A 22,367-nucleotide genomic window follows, 5' to 3' on the forward strand; every position below is an offset into this window, starting at 1 on the left:
TTCTCCATTCATTACTCCATCATGTACTAAGACTCCACACTGTTGTGCAGTTTATTTGGTCTGCAGTTAAACTGCTTTATAACACCTGAAGTGGTTCTCCATCGTTGCCTCAGCAGGGGATCGAACCGCTGACCTTCTGCTCCGCAACAGATAAACAGAAGCAGAACCACCATCCCTCTCTTCCACCTAATAAATTGATCCTGGTCCAGTGAATCTATCGTTCATATCCGCTTTTTCACAGCCAGAGGCGGAGAAAGAGCCTCTCATGTCTGTGTTTACATCCGCTGACAGGGCGCATCGCTGCTCTGCATCAAGGCGGCTTCCTCTGATCTCGGACCATCTTCGGGTTCCGTCCCTCTCACACAGGTCTCAGGCAGATATCCCGCCTTCAGCTCTCGCCGTTACTGATTGGCCAGTCTCAGTTAGCGGATACACACCTTGTGTTGCTCTCATTGGTTGTCTCAGATGCCTCCTTGTCTGCGGATTGGTTCATATTCAGCCGTCACGCACGTCAGTTTTTCTACCAGGTTGTTCCACTGACCTGACTACGTTACTCGTTGGTATTTGGTAGTATTTGTAAAAAAAAACCTCTTTACTTTTTATCTAATTTTTAGTCTTTCATAACTTTGTCCTGTTTTTATCGTTTTGAAAGGTAAGAAACGCTCAGCATGCTTCTGTCTGTCACGTTTTCGGTTTCTGCTCCGTTAACGGAGTTTTCTCGTATGAATCGCGACCGTAACGTTACTGTAATATAAACGGTGTTGTACATGATTGTTTTCTACTAAAAAATGCCGTTTTTAATCCCCAAAAGTGGAGGATGTGGAAAGTTTGTGTTGTCTTTTATTGTCAATGCTCTGAATAGCTGTTTTAGCTGAAGCTAATTAGATAATTACGGAGCGGGAACCTGCAGAAGCTTAATGCATTCACTTTTTTCTAAGTTAATGAAAAACGTCAAACTCTCCTTATTACTAGAGCTTGATTTCATGTCCAGCCTGTTTAGTTGGATCCAGTTTAATTTTGTTTTTTTGCTTTGAAACGTTGGCAGATACTGTGTCTTTAAGTAATATCGATATTATTGTCATTAATTTGTCGACTTTGCGCTGGAAACTCAGGACAGGCAAAAATGTTTCATCAAAGCCCAAAAAATAGATGAAAGCAAACACAGCAGACTGCAGCTGAGAGGTGATTTAAACAGGTAGAGCTGGATGACTCCACTTTAATCTGCATTTATCTGATCACCTTAAAAAACTTACAACAGGTCAAACATGAGAAAAAAACAAGTATAATGCATTAAATTCATAAAAGAACATGATTGAAAACGCGTGTAAATGTCTTTCAGGACCTTCGTCTCGCTCTTTACCGTAACTACTGAAGGCGCAACGAAGTTCAGACGGCGGCGTTACCGCAGGCAGGATTTTAAGGCATCTCGTTAATTCAGAGAAAAGTTTTTTTTTTTCAAAAGTGAATCTGTACGATTCTGTAGGTTTAATGAATTACTGCAAGAACTTACTGTTGAATCAACTTTCACTTTGTGTAAATGTCCGTGTTACTTTGTTTCATTGAAATGTTAACTTTTCAGCTGAGTGATTGAATTAAATCAACCAATATTAGTCATAGTGGCAATAACGTTACTATTAATTAGTAATTAGTTAATATTAATCAGAAGCTATCTCAGCCTTTTCTTCGTCAGCTTGTAACTTCTCAATAAGAGAAGACTGAACTTTAGTAACCCCTTTAGAAATTCTTGTTCCAGATGTGGGAGCAGCAGCAGTCTGTCGCCTCCTCTGCTGCCACCGCTGCATCTCCGTCCTCCTCCACCAGCCGGTCTCCTTCAGCCAGACCGTCACCCTCCAACACTCCACTGCCTCCTCAGCATCCCGGGCCATCCTCATCCTCCCTGAGGAAGAGAAGGTCCAGAGTCCTGTCAAGTATGTGTCCAGTCATCTTCCTCACTCACATTCACATCGTGTCATGTTAAACTGAGGCTGTTGTTCTCCACGGTGTCGCATGTCGACTGAACTGTTTTTAAATGTGGCTCCAGGTTCCTCTGAGGATGAGGATGACGACCAGCTGCTGATGAAGCAGACAGCTGCTGCAGGTGAGTCTGTGTTTCATACAACATAAAGGCGTTCAGTCAGTACAGTGGGAGGTAACAGGTGGTACAGCAGGTGAACTGTGTCTACTATTACCGTTTTATTATATTTATTACTTTTATTTATTCTTTTTCTGTTCACAGCATCTCCTCTTCCTCCTCTTCCTCCCTCGCCTGCTGCTGTCAGACCGGTTGCTCCTCCAGCTCAGGTTTGTGTTGTTGTTATGAACATTTTGTAGTCGTGTGTTTAAAGCAGCAGCTCAGTGATCTGTTGTGTGTGTGGTTGTTGTGTTGCAGCTCCTCCTGCTGGGAGCTTGGAGGAGCAGCCTGCCTCCAGAGCAGCAGGACTGGGTCAGTAAGGCCCTGTTTGTGCAGGACCAGACAGGGAGGCCGGTCCTGTCTGAGGAGCTCCAGCTCTGGTACCACCCACCTGGTCCCCGGTTGGTCTACAGCCAGCGTCCCTCCAGCCCCGACGCTTTCTTTCAGCGGCCCTTCTTCTTCTGGGCTCCGTATCGGATGTGGCTCTACCGCCTCAAGTGTCCGGATTGTGAGCACAAGCTCACAGCCTGCGGGATTTACAAGACCATCCGCAAAGTCCTGGACCTTGATGGATGGTATTATATGGGCACGGAGTACCTGGAGTGCAGGTACTGATGACTAGCAACACTAACAGAGAAGAAGGAGAAGTTACATAGAGAATAATGTACAACAGAGCAGGAACAGTGTGTCTTTTCTCCCACAGGTCATGTGAGAAGAAGGTGGCGGGCTGGTCGGACTGTGTGACCAAGCAGCTGGACTTGGACCACCAGCAGCTGTTCCCTGCAGTGCTGGCGTACAAGTAAACACAACAAACTACACAACAAACTACACAAGCCTCTGTTCAGCCCAGTATGACACAGTGATGTTCAAAGGAAATATATTAAATTTCACTTAAACGCACAATATGTCATTTCAGCCGCTAGGCGTCTCAATCAAAACAATAACAACAGATGGAGAGTGATGATGGCGTGAAGTAACAAGGGATCATGGGAGTTGTTGTCTTCGTTGTTAAACGTTGTTTGTTGTTCGTACACGGAGATTAAAATTGTTAAAATACTAAATAAAGTTTCACTTATAAAATCAATATTTCTCCGACGATGTTTGGTGACCACCGGACTTCCTGGAGGGGCTGTTAGCCGAGCTGCTGCTAACGTTTGTCCAGTTTATTTCTCTGATAACTTAAGATCCAGACGTCCAATGACTAAAATCCTTCTTCCAGCTAAAAGATATAGTTAAAAACCACCTAAATTTATCATGAAAATGTGTCTTAAAACTGAATAAAAGTCCATTTATAACAGTTTGTGTGGAACAACCACAACGCCGATGTATTATCTTGTATGTGTGTAAGTTACTCTTTGGTAGACGCCATTGTAGCGGACAAACACAGCGCCGCCGTATGCATCTGGTGCGTGTTTACTCTTTGGTAGAGGAGGTATGACGCCATCGACAGGCGACCAAATGAAACGGTCCGTTACTTTGATTAAATTACAGATTTCTCTGGGTTTGAATGTAAGTACACAACTCAACAACATATATAACACAGGTCTAGTTGTTTTTAGACATTTTAATGTGGAAGAATTACATAAGAGAAAGCGTGTTGTTGAACCGTGTGACTGTTTTTGTGTCCTGCAGGCTGTCGTGTGATAAGAAGGTTCTGGCTCTGATGAAGACGCTGGGTGTCGGCCGCCTTCGCTCCTTCCTCGTCGAGCAGCACAAGGCGGAGTGGATGAGGCGCTGCTCTCACTACCTGCACACCTGCAGGAGGTGTGACGTCCCCGGAGCGGCTCCTCCTCCTCCTCCTCCTCACACACTGCCAAAGATGGAGCCGGTACCCAGCAGCACCTGGCTGTATGTACATAAAGACACATAAATATATACACACATATATATAAATATACACTCTGTAGACATGGTGCACCACAGATATGCACATAAACATAAGGACACATCAAGTATTTAACGTCACTGCTCTGTGTTTCCTCTGCAGGTGCAAACAGTTGAAGCAGGAGAAGACCACCCTCTGCACCGCCGCCCCCCCCATGCAGGCCCCTCCTCAGGCGGAGGAGACCCAGCCCGCCCCGAGCACCTCCGTCAGCCAGCACCCGCCACCACCAGAGGGAGAGGAGGAGGAGGAGGAGGAGGAAGAGGAGCCCACCGCCGGCCCATCCTGGGCTTCTCCTGCCCCGAGCACCTCCGCAGCCTCTCAGACGCCAAAGTCGACCGTCCGTCATCGTCAGAGAGCGATGGAGATGAAGGTGGGGGCAGCTGAGAGAGGACAGACTCCGAACAGAAGAGCCTCCTCAGTCCGCCGCTGTGGAACGTGCGGGCTGAGGCAGATTAAAGAGACGGGCCACAGAGAGCTGAGGAAGACGAGCGGGGAGAAGGTGAACTACTGTCCTGTAGCTGCTAAAGGACAGAACCCAGAGGAGTGGCTGGCCTCCCTCCATACCTGACCCCCCCCCCCCACCACCACCAGGAGCTTACTGTAAATAACGTAAATAGACATTGTATGTAAATGTTTTTATTTATATATATCATGTTTGTACATAGTTCATCTGGTCACTACGTCTCTACTGAGCTTAAACAACATGTTTGGGTACTAGACAGTCGCTCTGCTGGCTTTAATTGAGCTTTTGTAAAGACAGACGGTTCAACGAGAGGGCGGTCTCCAGTATGACCACGACGTCAACGAGCACCTGAGTACTGGTGAACAGCTGAGGTTCACTGGTGTTCACTGTGTGGAGACCAGTTTGTGATTGTTGGGTGATTAAAATGTGTGACGAGGTTCAGCGCTGTTAATTCTGATTATTGAATATGTTGCAGTTCTACATCTTTATTCTGTGTATTTATTTGTGTGTGTAAGTCTGAGGTTAATAACACTGTGCTCTTGTTAACTTGTCACAAATAAAGTTTTATTGTACTTCCTGTTTTATTGCGTCATTCCTGAATGTTGATTATAGGAATAAACTGTTACACAAACACATCTGTCGTTCTTCACACTGTGTATAAAATATAGTTTAGATGAGACAAACATGGCTGCCAGAGCTCCGTCTGCAGACAGATTTCAATCAGAAGTGAATGATTTGTTCCTTCATATTTTATTCTGCTTTATGTGCGATTAAACGGCGAAGCAAAGAGACGCTTATTGTTCCAAACATCAACATTTATTCCAGCTTCCGGTTGTTTATGCATCATATGCATTTATATGTCTTATTTTATCCCAAATAATCGGATATATAGCGGTTTGATTTAATGTGCTCTTATTTCTCTGTAAGGATGGAAACAGAAACCCAGTATTAATAAATGAGTAGACTGTAGTATTTATAAGCTCCGATGTCTTTTATCGGTACTTTTTAATGTTTTGGTGTCATTTATTCTACATATATTCTGACTGTGTCCACACACACACACACACACACACACACACACACACACACACACACACACACACACACACACACACACAGCAGACTACAGGTCGACATCTACACTCGTTACCGTAAGTGCAATAAAACCTTCGCGAGTAAAATCCAATAAATACTTTATTAATACAGTAAAAAGTGATATTTCAATCTGCTGTCAGCTTTTCTCTCAACCACGGCGCGTTAGTTCAGATAATAGTGAAGTTAGGAAAAAGCTAAAACGAAGGTTGTCTGTAGTTTAACTCAGTTTATCTTCAAATGTGTCAGATTCTTACAATCTCAGCTATACACAAATAATTTTTTTCTCATCAGCGCCCAACAGGACAAATTACATTTTATGTACAATTACTCATAAAATTCAATTCAATCAATCAATCAGTTTTTATTTATATGGCGCCAAATCACAACAAAGTCATCTCAGGGCACTTTTCACATAGAGCAGGTCGAGACCGAACTTTTTAATTTACAGAGACCCAACAGTTTCCCCCCATGAGCAGCACTTGGCGACAGCGGTCAGGAAAAACTCTCCTTAGCATAGAAACCTCAAGCAGAACCCGGACTCTAGGTGGGCGGTCATCTGCTGCGGCCAATCACAACGGACTTCAATTCAACTTTGGCACAAATGCAGCCAATCAGACTCAGGAGGGGGAGGGGGGGGAGCTGTTGTGTGATTGTTGCTCTCAGGTGATAGGTGGGTCATTAACATCCAGCCGACATCCAGTAAGTTTGAACTCTGCTCCTCCTGTTTCTCATGTCTGCTGATGTCGCTCAGCTCGGCTGTTTTTAACTTCACACTGCTGGTATCTGTTTTATCCTTCATGCAGAAATGACTGACAAGGCAGAGAGTGACCTCGGCTCCCTGAGACGGATGGAGATCAGGAAGTGGAGAGTTGACCCCGCAGCCTACAGCCCCCCACCACAGCTGAGGTTCATGAAGCCCTTTTGGCCTCCGATCCTGAAGAGAGGAGGAAAAGGAAAGAAAGGTTAGAACCGGTTGTTCTACACTTGTGATACTTGTGATACTTCACACTCTAATTAAACATGTGTACTATTCCTCTGCAGACACGTCCAGGCGGTCTGGGAAGGAGGCCTGTAGGACCCCGAAGGCGACTCAGCACCCAAATGCAGGGACCTCCAGGGACCTGAGTCCACCTTTCAGCAGCGGGCAAATCCTGGAGGAGTCCATGAGGGCGAAGGTGCCAAGGACCACTAAGTGGAGGCGGCAGGTCCGGCAGGAGGCTGTCGACGCCGGGGTCATCACACCCCGCAAACAGAGGACCTGCAGCCTCTGCAAACAGAGGAAGGTCAGAGAGACGGGACACAGCATCCATAAGAAGACCAGGAAGACCTTCTGCCAAAACACCGACCCCTCAGGCAGGACAGTGGAGGAGTGGCTGAGAGAGATCCGGGGGGGGGTCTCCACCCAGGACTTGTACCAGGCCAACCTGAAGAGATGGGGCTCATACAAGTATCGGCCAGATGTGAGGACCCGGTACAACAGGAAGAGGAGGGAGAAGAGAGCAGAGGAGAGGAAGAGGATGGAGCAGGAGGAGGAGAAGGAGTAGAGAGAGAGGAGAGAGATGGAGGGACACTGAACTGCTCAGACAGATTTGTATATAGTCTGTATATATTTTATAATATTTCGCTGTATGACTGTTCATGCATCACTCTTATTCTTCAACCACTGTGCTGTAAACTGGCTGCAGAGCTGCTCGCCTTCATGTGCACTAACACAACACTGTTATTTTAAATGTTGTGTGTTTGTTAATATTTATCCTGAAACACAGAGCAAAATCATTTTGTACTTTTTTTTATGACTCTTTCATGTGTGTGAAAAATAAAAACAACATTTTGGAATATTCAATCTCTGACTAGTTTGTGAAGTTTATGTTATTCTAACAATTATTTTGCACGTAAAATAATTAATAACTTAATAACTGACCTTTGACCATAGGAAGAGTCATGAGAGGACGAGGTTGCAGGAAGGTATAATTTATTAAAAAACACACGAAAAACATGCGAACAAATGCACAGATACAATGTAAAAAAAAAAAAAAAAGTTATTTCACAGATATTTACTGTATTATTTTACAGTTTTTGTTGTTTTTTCTACATTAAGTGTAAATGCCATAAAAACACAATAAATTATTTTTATTAAAAATATTCACCATAAAATAAAGGCTGTAATCTGTAAATTAATATAATGGAATATTATAGTTTTTTAACAAGATTTTTACTATTACTGAATGTAAAATTAAGGCAACTTTCTGTTTTTTTTACTTAAAATTTAATGTAAAAAAAAAACACTTACCGTCAAATAACAGTAAAAAAAACCTTTTTTTTAAAAAATACAGATATTTACTGCAGACATTATCTGCATTTTTACAGTCCAACTGTATAAAAAATATAAAATATTGCTAGCATGCTAAATAAATGTATAAATGTGCACAAAAAATTAAAAACATTGTAGAAATACCTTAAAATGACCTAATTTAAGTAATGGCTTGTTTTATACAGTATTCTTTTGTAAATTCATAGAATTATCCAATTTATCCTTAAGACTGCCCCATCAAAGCACAAATTCTGGATATAAAACACAAAAAAATTATGTAAAATTATATTCAAATTATCCTCCTTTAACAGCCATTAATGGTATCTTGAGAGCTTTAGGATTTAATTGTATGTGATTATCTCATCTATTTACAGTAAATTCCTGGTAAAAATATTGGTTTGATATTGTACAAAAAATAGGATCATGCAAAAATGGCTTACAAAAACATCATTTTAATAATCATTACCTTATATAAACATTATCTGAAAGTAATTACAAGCAACTATCCAATAGATCTACAGACTTTTCCAATTAATGTATGAGATTTACTGTATATAAATAGTATTTAACATTAATTACAAGCAACTATCCAACATATCCATCTGACACTCTTCTTCAGAGGGATATTTTTTGTAGCTCCCTCAAAACACAGAAAAATAAATCAAAAGTCAATTTTGTCACTTTTCCATTATGAACACACTAAACATTTAAACCTGCTGTATACTGAATGAGTGATCCAACTGTGGTGAATGACGAATGAGCAGAATACGCTGAATGAAACTTGATGACTCTTTTGTCCACTCTACTGCTGTGTTTTTAGATATATATTGTATAGTCTGAATATACGTTCATATTTCTATCTCCAGTGGATTGGAAATGTGTTTTACTTCTTTAGGGGAGATGTCAATCAAAGACAGTCTATACAGGCCCACACACTGCTAAGTAGAGGGGCCTTTAAACTGGGAGAAGCAGTAGAATTTAAAAATATATTGTTATGACCTGGCCTAAGAGAAACCCTGGCGCAACATGAAAATGACACTCCCTCTCCCCAGCTGCCAAAAAAAAAAAAAAGCAGCAACAAGGGATTTTGCAGCCTTTAAATGTTTATTTCATAGTTGTGGTTTCAGGGTGAGTTAACAGCAAAACAACAAACAAAAAGGAACTAAAGCTAATCAACCTAAAATTACCTATTTAAACATAAAGAAACAAAAATACAAATCACTGACATAACTCCTAACTTAACAGAAACAGGAGGAAAGATATTTACAATACTGTACACAGTGGGTCAGAGAAGCAGAACAACAACAACAATAACAATAGATACATGACTAGCAACAGCAGGAACAGCAGCAGAAGGACATCCCCACGTCAGCGCGGTCCATGGGGTTTCCTGCGGATGAGAAAGCACAAAGAACTCCGGGGAAGAAGTCAAGGTAGTAACATGCATTAATGGTAAATGAATACATACAGATGGAGAGGAGGAGAGTGGAGCTCAGTGCATTATGGGAAGTCCCCCAGCAGTCTAGGCCTATAGCAGCATAACTAAGGGCTGGTCCAAGGCGAGCCTGGCCGGCCCTAACTATAAGCTTTATCAAAAAAGAAAGTTTTAAGGGTGTCTGCCCCCCCGGACCAAATCTGGAAGATGGTTCCACAAGAGAGGAGCCTGATAGTTGAAGGCTCTGCCTCCCATTCTACTTTTGGAGACTGTAGGAACCACCAGTAAGCCTGCATTCTGGGAGCGCAGTTTTCCAGTGGGGTAATCAATCAATCCGTTTTTATTTATATAGCTCCAAATCACAACAAAAGTCATCTCAGGGCACTTTTCACATAGAGCAGGTCAAGACCGTACTCTTTAATTTACAGAGACCCAACAATTTCCCCATGAGCAGCACTTGGCGACAGCGGTAAGGAAAAACTCCCCTTTAATGGGTAGAAACCTCAAGCAGAACCCGGCTCTTGGTGGGCGGCCATCTGCTTTGACCGGTTGGGTTGAGAGAGAGAAAGAAAGAGGGAAGGGGGGGGGGGGCAGAATAACAACAATCATAACAATAACAATAAGAAGCAATAGCCAGGGAAGGATGCCAACAGGACTGTGAAGGACCACGAAGGCCTGGCCTGCAGCACAGGATTTCCTGCGAGATGAGAAAGCACAAAAAACTCCAGGGAAGAAGCAAAGTTAGTGACATGCATTGATGTTACATGAATGTATACAGATGGAGAGGAGGAGGAGGAGAGAGGAGCTCAATGCATCATGGGAAGTCCCCCGGCAGTCTAGGCCTATAGCAGCATAACTAAGGGCTGATCCAAGGCGAGCCTGGTCGGCCCTAACTATAAGCTTTATCAAAAAGGAAAGTTTTAAGCCTACTCTTAAACATAGAGAGGGTGTCTGCACCCCGGACTGAATCTGGAAGATGGTTCCACAGGAGAGGAGCCTGATAGCTGAAGGCTCTGCCTCCCATTCTACTTTTAAAGACTGTAGGAACCACCAGTAAGCCTGCATACTGGGAGTGCAGTGTTCTAGTGGGATAATACGGTACTATGAGCTCTTCAAGATATTAGATAATGTGTTTTAAGGTGTTTAGGGCTAAGCACAATAACTTCAGTTTTATCTGACTTTAGTAGCAGAAAATTGCAGGTCATCTAGGTCTTAATGTCCTTAAGGCATAAAGACAGTTTCCATGTGAAGTTACTGTATGAGAGCACAGACACATGAACAGCAACGACAGGAAAATACTGGTGATTTTAGGAGGTTTTGCTGCCGTTTTTACATGTTGTTGTTGCATTTTTTTTTAGATAGTCGCTTGTAAACAGTGTGGTCTCCTCTCGGCTGCAGTACTTCCGGTCACCGCTGCGCTGTTTGAGCCAACTTGTTGTGATGTTCTCTGCTTGAAAATTGATGTTTTGTGATGAAAATAATGTAAAATGAGGAACGCTTCACGAATTTGCGTGTCATCCTTGCGCAGGGGCCATGCTAATCTTCTCTGTATCGTTCCAATTTTAGTATATGTGCTACCGGAGTAACACGTTTCTACCACGAACATCAGCAGCCTTATAAAGGGCTCCGAGCCGCTAACCGACTCACTGACGGTGCGGCGGGAACACGGACAAAACCGGACAGAAACACGTCATCTGACGCTCTCAATACAGCAGCCAGCAGCAGGTCCGGATGCTTCGGGATCACGGTGTGTTCAGATAACGGGCACGTCTCGAGTCTCTTATTTTGCTCCGAGGAGCGAGGAAACATGAGAGCAGCCTTCACGGAGGTCTTTTACCAGCCGACACGCCCCCTTATTGGATATCAGTTATTGATTGAACGCTGCAGCTGATCACACTGATCTGATACATCACTGCAGTTTCATATTGAAGTGGAGACAGATTATAGATTCAATTTAAACGTATCATTCCCAAGTTTTATGCTTTACTTGTTTTCTGATTCATCATTTAGTTAAAAATCTGTTAATTGTCAGTCTGATCAACAAAAGAACCATAAACAACTTTCATTTATTAGAAAGACAGTACACAGTATAAATACCTCGTTATTTCTCCCACTAAGACAAATTCTTTAGCAAAACTGCCAAACTGGTCTCCCGATGGCCGAACAATCAGCCAACAATAAAGGAAAAATTTATTTAGAAATGAGAAATTAGGCCATATATATATAAACATAGCACAAAAAATAAGGATATTTGTGTTTGGTAGATTATTTCTTTGTTGTAACAATACTTCTTGGTAATAAATCTTATACCGTTGGAAAGCCTGTTCATTTCCCTTTTAAATGGTGCCACATTTAAACCCTAACCCACATCACCAGAATAGGTGTTACATTGTTTCTGGATGCATTAAACTAAATGAACAGTTAACACAGATGTCTTTTTTATTTAAACCTAAGAAGATAATGACTTGCAGGATAATACCAATGTATGATTTTTAAAGACACTTCCCTTATCTCATTGCTGCGGTAGAAAGCCGGTCTGAGTCTTTGACAGCTGTAAAGTGATGTCTGCGTAAACGCGATTTCAGAATCTGAGAGGTGGTCAAACGGCGTTTATGTGCGTTTAGTCTCCATTACAGCCCTGTGTACAACTGTAAAAAAGTAAATAACTTGCTTATTTTAACCATCACTCTATACTAGAAAAGACTCTGACTGTTTGTGTCTGTTGCTGTCTGTTTTGGCGTGAGTTACCCTGCTATAGAGCCGACAGCAGGCTGGGGTGGAACAGCAGAAAACAACGACTTTAAATGAAGTTTCGGTTGATTAAAAGTGACAGTTTCCATGTGAAGTTACTGTATGAGAGCACAGACACATGAACAGCAACGACAGGAAAATACTGGTGATTTTAGGAGGTTTTGCTGCCGTTTTTACATGTTGTTGTTGCATTTTTTTTAGATAGTCGCTTGTAAACAGTGTGGTCTCCTCTCGGCTGCAGTACTTCCGGTCAACGCTGCGCTGTTTGAGCCAACTTGTTGTGATGTTCTCTGCTTGAAAATTGCTGTTTTGTGATGAAAATAATGTAAAATGAGGAACGCTTCACGAATTTGCGTGTCATCCTTGCGCAGGGGCCATGCTAATCTTCTCTGTATCGTTCCAATTTTAGTATATGTGCTACCGGAGTAACACGTTTCTACCACGAACATCAGCAGCCTTATAAAGGGCTCCGAGCCGCTAACCGACTCACTGACGGTGCGGCGGGAACACGGACAAAACCGGACAGAACACGTCATCTGACTCTCTGAATACAGCAGCCAGCAGCAGGTCCGGATGCTTCGGGATCACGGTGTGTTCAGATAACGAGTCTGAAAGGATCGGTGTGGTTCTGGTCCTGGAAAGTCCGTTTCAGTGGGAATATGTGAGCGGACTGATGCATTGTGGGAGATGTATGCAAAGCAGGGTGACGTCAGGCGAAGACGATTGGAGGGCTGCAGACATGAAAACTAAAGACCGACTCCTCCAGCAGAGACTCTGACCCCCGACCCCCCTCTCCCAGAGATCCTGAGGGGGGGTTCAGAAACCCTGCTGGGCTGGTTTAGAGGCACCAGGACGTGTGTAGGAACCGGTCTGATCTGGTTTCCGCCTTCAAGCCGGAAGCAGCACAAACAACTCTGACGAGAATCGGCGGTCGGATCCTTTAAAGACAATAAACCAGCCGCTGATCTGAACATCAAACGCGTCTGAAAGTCTGAAATCTGCAATAAATGTCGTTATTTTCTGTGTTAAAGTGTTGTTGTGAAGCAGGAAGAGAAACTCTACTCAGCTCAATACATAAAAGCAGAGATGTCACAGTAGAATGAATGAATGAATCCATCATATGCAGATATACACATATCCTACAGGAGGCAGAAATACTGTTGAAGAGAGGAAATCTGTGCTGGAAACCAAAATCCAAACAGGGAGATCTGAGATCTGTAAACAGTCCTGTATTAATTCTATAAATTCAATGTTCAGTTCAAACAGGCTTTATTTATTTTATTTGCAGGGAAACATGCGTTTACATCGCCAAAGCAAGTATGAAATAAAAACAAAGCTGTGATTTTACTGTTAGTTTTGTTTTAATTCAAATAAATTCAGCTGCAGTTGCACCAATCTGCCGCTGGGTGTCGCTGTCTGACCGCTCTGTAAGAGGCGTTCAGGGACGCTGCTGTAGAGTCCGAATCCAGAGAACTAAAAGAAAAGAAAAGAAAAAACTAAAATAAAACCATAAACTTCGATCATCTGTATTCATGTGTGTCGTGTTAGTATCTGTGATAAAAAGGCATCACTGTCTTCAAGTATTTTATCCAGAAACAGCTCGTTCTCTCATTAAGAATAAGCCGCTACACCAAACTCTGATAATTTTTAATACATTTAAAACAAACATTCAAGTCCAATTTGACTTCAAACATCCATTCAGTTGATCATTACAGTCTATTCAGGCTAATAAAAGATTCAGCTTCTCTGAGATCTAACAAGTCAGTTTCAGTTCGACTTTTACAACCAGTTAATCAGCGTTTTTACTGCAATCATCTACTGAAGCACCACAGAGAACTGCACGATAGAGAAGCTACTCTGACAGCTGAAACTATATTACATTAATTGAGAATTATATCATTAATAGCAAGCAAGCAAAGTTTATTTATATAGCACCTTTCACAAACACCAGTTACAAAGTGCTTCACAGTCAAAGAAATAAAATAAAGTGAAATAAAAATAAAATAAATTCAGAATAAGTAAAAAACAAGGTACCAGATAAACTATCACATACTACCCAAATATGCAGAACTGAGCAGAATCCCTTCCTAATTAATAACATATTTTAAACTTAGAAAGTGTGGAGGTGTCGACAACCAAGAAAAACTAAAAAACCAAGAAAAACTAGTGATTTTACGAGGTTTTGCTGCCGTTTTTACATGTTGTTGTTGCATTTTCTTTTAGATAGTCGCTTGTAAACAGTGTGGTCTCCTCTCGGCTGCAGTACTTCCGGTCACCGCTGCGCTGTTTGAGCTAACCTGTTGTGATGTTCTCTGCTTGAAAATTGCTGTTTTGTGATGAAAATAATGTAAAATGAGGAACGCTTCACGAATTTGCGTGTCATCCTTGCGCAGGGGCCATGCTAATCTTCTCTGTATCGTTCCAATTTTAGTATATGTGCTACCGGAGTAACACGTTTCTACCACGAACATCAGCAGCCTTATAAAGGGCTCCGAGCCGCTAACCGACTCACTGACGGTGCGGCGGGAACACGGACAAAACCGGACAGAAACACGTCATCTGACGCTCTGAATACAGCAGCCAGCAGCAGGTCCGGATGCTTCGGGATCACGGTGTGTTCACATAACGGGCACGTCTCGAGTCTCTTATTTTGCTCTGAGGAGCGAGGAAACATGAGAGCAGCCTTCACGGAGGTCTTTTACCAGCCGACACGCCCCCTTATTGGATATCAGTTATTGATTGGACGCTGCAGCTGATCACACTGATCTGATACATCACTGCAGTTTCATATTGAAGTGGAGACAGATTATAGATTCAATTTAAACGTATCATTCCCAAGTTTTATGCTTTACTTGTTTTCTGATTCATCATCTAGTTAAAAATCTGTTAATTGCCAGTCTGATCAACAAAAGAACCATAAACAACTTTCATTTATTAGAAAGACAGTACACAGTATAAATACCTCGTTATTATTTTTTTTTTTTTTCTCTCTTCACCGCACTTAAAGCAGCAGCTTCCCCCCACCCCTACACCCACTCACTCCATTTCATTCCTGAAGCAAATATGGCTACTGCACAACCAACCAATGCCATGGAAAGGAAACAAATATTGCCTGCAGCTTTTGGATCAAATGAAAGACCACAAAGAAAGAAACAAGTGCCAGATCCCAAAACACAAAAATCCACACAAGTGAGAAAGAGCCCCAACTCCCCAGCAGTACGCAGCTTCATCACCAAAACACTCCAAAACTTGGAAAGAATGGATCCCATCACACCTCTAGAACCCAATCCAACCACCAAAGAAAAAGCACTGCCACCTATGAAATTATCCAAACCCCCCACCATCCAATCCTAATTCTAAACCATCCACTTCTGCTGAGACATCAGTCCCTCCGACCACTGATAAAATTGACAACCTCATCATCAAGAATATTTTTGACCAAATCAACCACTTGTTCTCTGAACTCAGCAAATACACCCAATCCACCCCCCTCAACAATGTCACTACACAGATGCAATCCACTCTAACCACCATGAAGCAGATCCTATTGAATGGACAAGACCCACACACTCCTCTCCCACCACTCTCTGCCAGCTACTCGGACATTGTAAGCACAAACATGCACAAATATCAAGCATTTAATACAGGCCCCAGGAAAAGAGCAAGACGGGAGTCGACAGAGAACCAACACCTTACACCTGTTGTAATAGAAAACTACAAAACCCCAAACAACTCTCCCTCAACCAACCAATCCATCCTCAAGGAAATACAAAGACTCAAGCCACAAGCCCAACTTCAAAAACTGGTCCACATGAGAAATGGCAATATTCTCATCTTCCCCAAGGACATTCCCTCCCTGAACTCTCTGCTCTCACCATGGCTCGAGGGAGCATTTAATGGAGCACACTTCACTTTCAGGCTAGCACGCAAACACAGCTCTATGCCCCCATCTGAAACCCCTATAAAACTGCTGGTCATCAAAGGTATTCACACAAACATCACAGAGACACAAGTCAAAGAAGAACTGGACAAACAAGGCATCTACATCTCCAGAATACACAGAATTACAAGCAAATCCACTCAACAGCCAACCACTTTCATCAAGATCCAGCTCACCAACCCAGACCAAGCTGCTAGCCTTCTCCATGAGGGCTTTTACATGGACCTTTTTCACTATAGAGTAGAGAAGGCACGACCTCCACCCACCATCAAACAGTGCTATAAATGCCAACAATTCAACCATATCTCAATCAACTGCACCAACCCAGTCGTATGCCTGAGATGTGGAGAAAACCACCACCACAAAACCTGCACAAAAGAAAAGCAAGAAGCCAAGTGTGCCAACTGTGCAGGCGAACACTCCGCTGCCTCCAAGACCTGTCCAGTCTACCTTTCATACATGACCCCATCAACCAAAAAGACACCAACTGCCAAACCCTCAGCCGGAAAACCCACTACCACTAACCCCCCAAGCCTGCACCCTAATGATGGCACCCACCTCACTCATCTGTGTGATGACTTAAAAAAAAACTCACCATGGATGACAAGAAAATAGAGGAAGTACTCAAAACCATCAGGAAACACACACACTTCAATATATAAAGTATGTGTCATTCTCTGTAAGACAACAGATGTCTACTTCCAGTCATTTTCTTTGTCCCTTCTAACACTCTTCATAATGGCCCTCACCACCTTTCTACACTTAAATATTAGAGGAATAAGGGGAAGCAAAGAGGAGCTAATCCAACTGCTGAACGAGAAGAATGTCTCTGTGGCTTCCATAAAGAATCTGAGAGGTGGCCAAACGGCGTTTATGTGTGTTTAGTCTCCATTACAGCCCTGTGTACAACTGTAAAAAAAATAATAATAATAATAATTTGCTTATTTTAACCATCACTCTATACTAGAAAAGACTCTGACTGTTTGTGTCTGTTGCTGTCTGTTTTGGCGTGAGTTACCCTGCTATAGAGCCGACAGCAGGCTGGGGTGGAACAGCAGAAAACAGCGACTTTAAATGAAGTTTCGGTTGATTAAAAGTGACAGTTTCCATGTGAAGTTACTGTATGAGAGCACAGACACATGAACAGCAACGACAGGAAAATACTGGTGATTTTAGGAGGTTTTGCTGCCGTTTTTACATGTTGTTGTTGCATTTTTTTTTAGATAGTCGCTTGTAAACAGTGTGGTCTCCTCTCGGCTGCAGTACTTCCGGTCACCGCTGCGCTGTTTGAGCCAACTTGTTGTGATGTTCTCTGCTTGAAAATTGCTGTTTTGTGATGAAAATAATGTAAAATGAGGAACGCTTCACGAATTTGCGTGTCATCCTTGCGCAGGGGCCATGCTAATCTTCTCTGTATCGTTCCAATTTTAGTATATGTGCTACCGGAGTAACACGTTTCTACCACGAACATCAGCAGCCTTATAAAGGGCTCCGAGCCGCTAACCGACTCACTGACGGTGCGGCGGGAACACGGACAAAACCGGACAGAAACACGTCATCTGACGCTCTGAATACAGCAGCCAGCAGCAGGTCCGGATGCTTCGGGATCACGGTGTGTTCACATAACGGGCACGTCTCGAGTCTCTTATTTTGCTCCGAGGAGCGAGGAAACATGAGAGCAGCCTTCACGGAGGTCTTTTACCAGCCGACACGCCCCCTTATTGGATATCAGTTATTGATTGGACGCTGCAGCTGATCACACTGATCTGATACATCACTGCAGTTTCATATTGAAGTGGAGACAGATTATAGATTCAATTTAAACGTATCATTCCCAAGTTTTATGCTTTACTTGTTTTCTGATTCATCATCTAGTTAAAATCTGTTAATTGCCAGTCTGATCAACAAAAGAACCATAAACAACTTTCATTTATTAGAAAGACAGTACACAGTATAAATACCTCGTTATTATTTTTTTTTTTTTTCTCTCTTCACCGTACTTAAAGCAGCAGCTTCCCCCCACCCCTACACCCACTCACTCCATTTCATTCCTGAAGCAAATATGGCTACTGCACAACCAACCAATGCCATGGAAAGGAAACAAATATTGCCTGCAGCTTTTGGATCAAATGAAAGACCACAAAGAAAGAAACAAGTGCCAGATCCCAAAACACAAAAATCCACACAAGTGAGAAAGAGCCCCAACTCCCCAGCAGTACGCAGCTTCATCACCAAAACACTCCAAAACTTGGAAAGAATGGATCCCATCACACCTCTAGAACCCAATCCAACCACCAAAGAAAAAGCACTGCCACCTATGAAATTATCCAAACCCCCACCATCCAATCCTAATTCTAAACCATCCACTTCTGCTGAGACATCAGTCCCTCCGACCACTGATAAAATTGACAACCTCATCATCAAGAATATTTTTGACCAAATCAACCACTTGTTCTCTGAACTCAGCAAATACACCCAATCCACCCCCCTCAACAATGTCACTACACAGATGCAATCCACTCTAACCACCATGAAGCAGATCCTATTGAATGGACAAGACCCACACACTCCTCTCCCACCACTCTCTGCCAGCTACTCGGACATTGTACGCACAAACATGCACAAATATCAAGCATTTAATACAGGCCCCAGGAAAAGAGCAAGAGTCGACAGAGAACCAACACCTTACACCTGTTGTAATAGAAAACTACAAAACCCCAAACAACTCTCCCTCAACCAACCAATCCATCCTCAAGGAAATACAAAGACTCAAGCCACAAGCCCAACTTCAAAAACTGGTCCACATGAGAAATGGCAATATTCTCATCTTCCCCAAGGACATTCCCTCCCTGAACTCTCTGCTCTCACCATGGCTCGAGGGAGCATTTAATGGAGCACACTTCACTTTCAGGCTAGCACGCAAACACAGCTCTATGCCCCCATCTGAAACCCCTACAAAACTGCCTGTCATCAAAGGTATTCACACAAACATCACAGAGACACAAGTCAAAGAAGAACTGGACAAACAAGGCATCTACATCTCCAGAATACACAGAATAACAAGCAAATCCACTCAACAGCCAACCACTTTCATCAAGATCCAGCTCACCAACCCAGACCAAGCTGCTAGCCTTCTCCATGAAGGCTTTTACATGGACCTTTTTCACTATAGAGTAGAGAAGGCACGACCTCCACCCACCATCAAACAGTGCTATAAATGCCAACAATTCAACCATATCTCAATCAACTGCACCAACCCAGTCGTATGCCTGAGATGTGGAGAAAACCACCACCACAAAACCTGCACAAAAGAAAAGCGAGAAGCCAAGTGTGCCAACTGTGCAGGCGAACACTCCGCTGCCTCCAAGACCTGTCCAGTCTACCTTTCATACATGACCCCATCAACCAAAAAGACACCAACTGCCAAACCCTCAGCCGGAAAACCCACTACCACTAACCCCCCAAGCCTGCACCCTAATGATGGCACCCACCTCACTCATCTGTGTGATGACTTAAAAAAAACTCGCCATGGACGACAAGAAAATAGAGGAAGTACTCAAAACCATCAGGAAACACACACACTTCAATATATAAAGTATGTGTCATTCTCTGTAAGACAACAGATGTCTACTTCCAGTCATTTTCTTTGTCCCTTCTAACACTCTTCATAATGGCCCTCACCACCTTTCTACACTTAAATATTAGAGGAATAAGGGGAAGCAAAGAGGAGCTAATCCAACTGCTGAACGAGAAGAATGTCTCTGTGGCTTCCATAAATGAAACACTGTTATCAACCAAATCACGAATTCAGATCCCTGGCTACAACATCATAAGAAAAGAACGGCAGACAGGACATGGAGGAGGAGTAGCAATCCCGATCAGAAAAAACATTGAATACAGTGAAATTGATTTCGGCCTCTCATCAGAAGAACTACAAGGAAATGAATACATTGCAACCAAAATGAAAATCCACCCACATCACCCTATTACAGTCACCAGCATTTACTGCCCCCCTGGAATAAAACCTTCAGCTGCACTGTTTAACGTTATCTCCAACCCCAGCCACTCCCTCATAATGGGAGATCTCAATGCAAAGCATGTAGACTTCCACTGCAGAAAAACAAATCAAAGTGGCATAGCACTCAAACAGATCTTGAATAGCACAAATCTGTCAATCATCAACACAAACAAACCCACCTATACATCCCCCCAAACAGGCAGCACAGACATTCTGGACTTGATCATATGCTCCCCTGATCTGGCTTCAAAACTGCATAAGTTCTCCACCACAAATCATCTCTCCAGCGACCACTTACCTGTCCTCACAGCATTCTCCTTTCATCTGCAAGCAACTCCAAGGAAGAAGTACAACTACAAAACAGCAGAGTGGGAAATATACAGAACACACATAGAAGGAAAACTACAAAACACCACCTTCATCACCACCCCCCAAGATCTGGACCAACAAGCAGTGCTGTCAAGTCAACTTCTCACCCGAGCCAGAGAGGAAACAATACCCCAAAACCCTGCTAAAACACTGACACAGACATTACCCCTTCACCTGCTCCAACTCATAAGACACAAGAGAAAGCTGAGAAGAGAATTCATAAGGTTCAGATCACCCCAAACCAAAACAGAAATAAACAGACTCCAAAACACTATTAAAATACAACTTACCCTTCACAAGCAGAAAACCTGGAACACATTCTACAGAAAACTCAATCAAGACACAAATCCCCGGACCTTCTGGCAAAAAATAAAGAGCCTAATTGGAGATTCAGAAAACAATAACACACCACCAATCAAATCCTCAGGCACAATCATCAGTGACAACAAAGAAAAAGCCACACTCTTCCGTAATCATCTTGAAAACATCCACTCATGCCCAAATGACCCACACTTTGACAATACATGGAAAGACCTGGTTGATAAAGAAATGACAAAACACAACACAAAAGAGACAAATACAGCCAATCTCATCACAGAACATCATCCCCTCACAAAGCCAGTCACCATCCAAGAAATACAACTGCACTTGAAAAAGATGAAAAATAAAGCACCGGGGGAGGACAATGTTGACACCATACTGATAAAACAAGCACCAACCGCTTATCTCCAGCACCTTGGACAGCTCTTCTCCACCTGCCTCATAACCGGTCATTTCCCCTCACCTTGGAAGGTTGCTGTTGTCACTATGATCCATAAACCAGGAAAAGACCCGCACAATGCTACTAGTTACCGCCCCATAAGCCTTCTCAGCCACATTGGAAAACTGTTTGAAAGAATACTCACCTCACGCCTCACAAACCACATAAACTCTATGGGCCTCCTAGGAATTCATCAAGCTGGCTTCAGAAAAGGGAGAGCCACCACAGACAACATCATCCGATTATCAGAAGACATCCACAGAAACTTCAATAAAAAAGAAATAACCATGGCAATATTCTTTGATATAGAAAAAGCCTTCGACAAGGTATGGCACAACGGACTCAAATACAGACTACTGGATACAAATCTCAAACTCCCTAAACCCACCCAATCCATCATCTTCAGCTTTCTTAACAACCGCCAAATCAAAGTCAAAGTTGCCTCTGCTATATCAACACCTTTCACCCCCCAAGCAGGAGTTCCACAGGGTGCAGTTCTGAGTCCACTTCTCTTTCTACTATACCTATCTGATATATACTACCCCCCAGCCACCATTGCCAAAGTCTCACAGTTTGCAGACGACCTCTGCTACTGGTCCAGTTCCAAATGCCCAAACCTAGCAGCCAAAAAAACTCCACACATGCATAACTGAAATAGAAAACTGGTCTAACATGTGGAGAATCAAACTAAACCCTGCCAAAACACAGTGCGTCCTCTTCACAAAAAACCCACACCTGCAGCCCAACAACAGTGCCAATCTAACACTATACAACCAGAAAATCAATATCAGTAAAGAAGCAACATTCCTCAGAGTCACATTCCAAAACAACATGACCTGGACAAAGCACGTCAATAACCTGGAACAAAAAGCAAACAATAGACTCAACCATCTCAAAGCCCTCTGTGGAAAATATGGCACATCACCCTCTACAGTCATCAAAGTCTACCTATCATACATCCGACCACTCTTCGAATACTCTGTCCTCGCCTGGATCACCATCTCTGATAACCAGCTACAACGCCTACAAACAATCCAGAACAAAGCACTCAAACTAGCACACAGACTCCCATCCTACATCAGCAATCACTATATACACACCATAACAGGAATCCAAACCTTAAGACAGAGACACCAAACAATAGCACTGAAATACCTGAGGACAGCGACAAACAATCCTTCACTCCAAAGAACCATAAAGGAAGCAAAA

At 42.9% G+C, this 22,367-nt stretch overlaps 2 protein-coding genes and 4 non-coding genes across 6 annotated transcripts; 2 read left to right on the forward strand and 4 right to left on the reverse strand.

Annotated features, from left to right (window-relative positions):
- The first annotated feature begins 581 nt into the window (after positions 1-581).
- Positions 582-5,128, forward strand: LOC137170623 (uncharacterized). The gene is made up of 8 exons (XM_067574133.1): positions 582-652; positions 1,754-1,928; positions 2,042-2,098; positions 2,237-2,301; positions 2,390-2,739; positions 2,835-2,930; positions 3,764-3,979; positions 4,119-5,128. The coding sequence occupies exons 2-8, from the start codon at positions 1,754-1,756 to the stop codon at positions 4,582-4,584; spliced, it is 1,425 nt and encodes a 474-aa protein (XP_067430234.1). The 5' UTR covers positions 582-652; the 3' UTR covers positions 4,585-5,128.
- Positions 5,129-5,793: 665 nt separating this feature from the next.
- Positions 5,794-7,417, forward strand: LOC137172676 (uncharacterized). The gene is made up of 3 exons (XM_067577230.1): positions 5,794-6,273; positions 6,378-6,536; positions 6,616-7,417. The coding sequence occupies exons 2-3, from the start codon at positions 6,380-6,382 to the stop codon at positions 7,116-7,118; spliced, it is 660 nt and encodes a 219-aa protein (XP_067433331.1). The 5' UTR covers positions 5,794-6,273; positions 6,378-6,379; the 3' UTR covers positions 7,119-7,417.
- Positions 7,418-10,803: 3,386 nt separating this feature from the next.
- On the reverse strand, positions 10,804-10,909 carry LOC137172769 (U6 spliceosomal RNA). The gene has a single exon (XR_010925052.1). It is a non-coding gene; the product is annotated as a U6 spliceosomal RNA (small nuclear RNA).
- Positions 10,910-12,397: 1,488 nt separating this feature from the next.
- LOC137172775 (U6 spliceosomal RNA) lies at positions 12,398-12,503 on the reverse strand. The gene has a single exon (XR_010925053.1). It is a non-coding gene; the product is annotated as a U6 spliceosomal RNA (small nuclear RNA).
- A 1,916-nt stretch (positions 12,504-14,419) lies between these two features.
- Positions 14,420-14,525, reverse strand: LOC137172712 (U6 spliceosomal RNA). Its single transcript, XR_010925024.1, has one exon. It is a non-coding gene; the product is annotated as a U6 spliceosomal RNA (small nuclear RNA).
- Positions 14,526-17,359: 2,834 nt separating this feature from the next.
- LOC137172716 (U6 spliceosomal RNA) lies at positions 17,360-17,465 on the reverse strand. The gene has a single exon (XR_010925027.1). It is a non-coding gene; the product is annotated as a U6 spliceosomal RNA (small nuclear RNA).
- Positions 17,466-22,367: the final 4,902 nt, after the last annotated feature.

This window comes from Thunnus thynnus, chromosome 2, assembly GCF_963924715.1.
Source record: "Thunnus thynnus chromosome 2, fThuThy2.1, whole genome shotgun sequence".
Classification (NCBI taxonomy): Eukaryota; Metazoa; Chordata; class Actinopteri; order Scombriformes; family Scombridae; genus Thunnus; species Thunnus thynnus.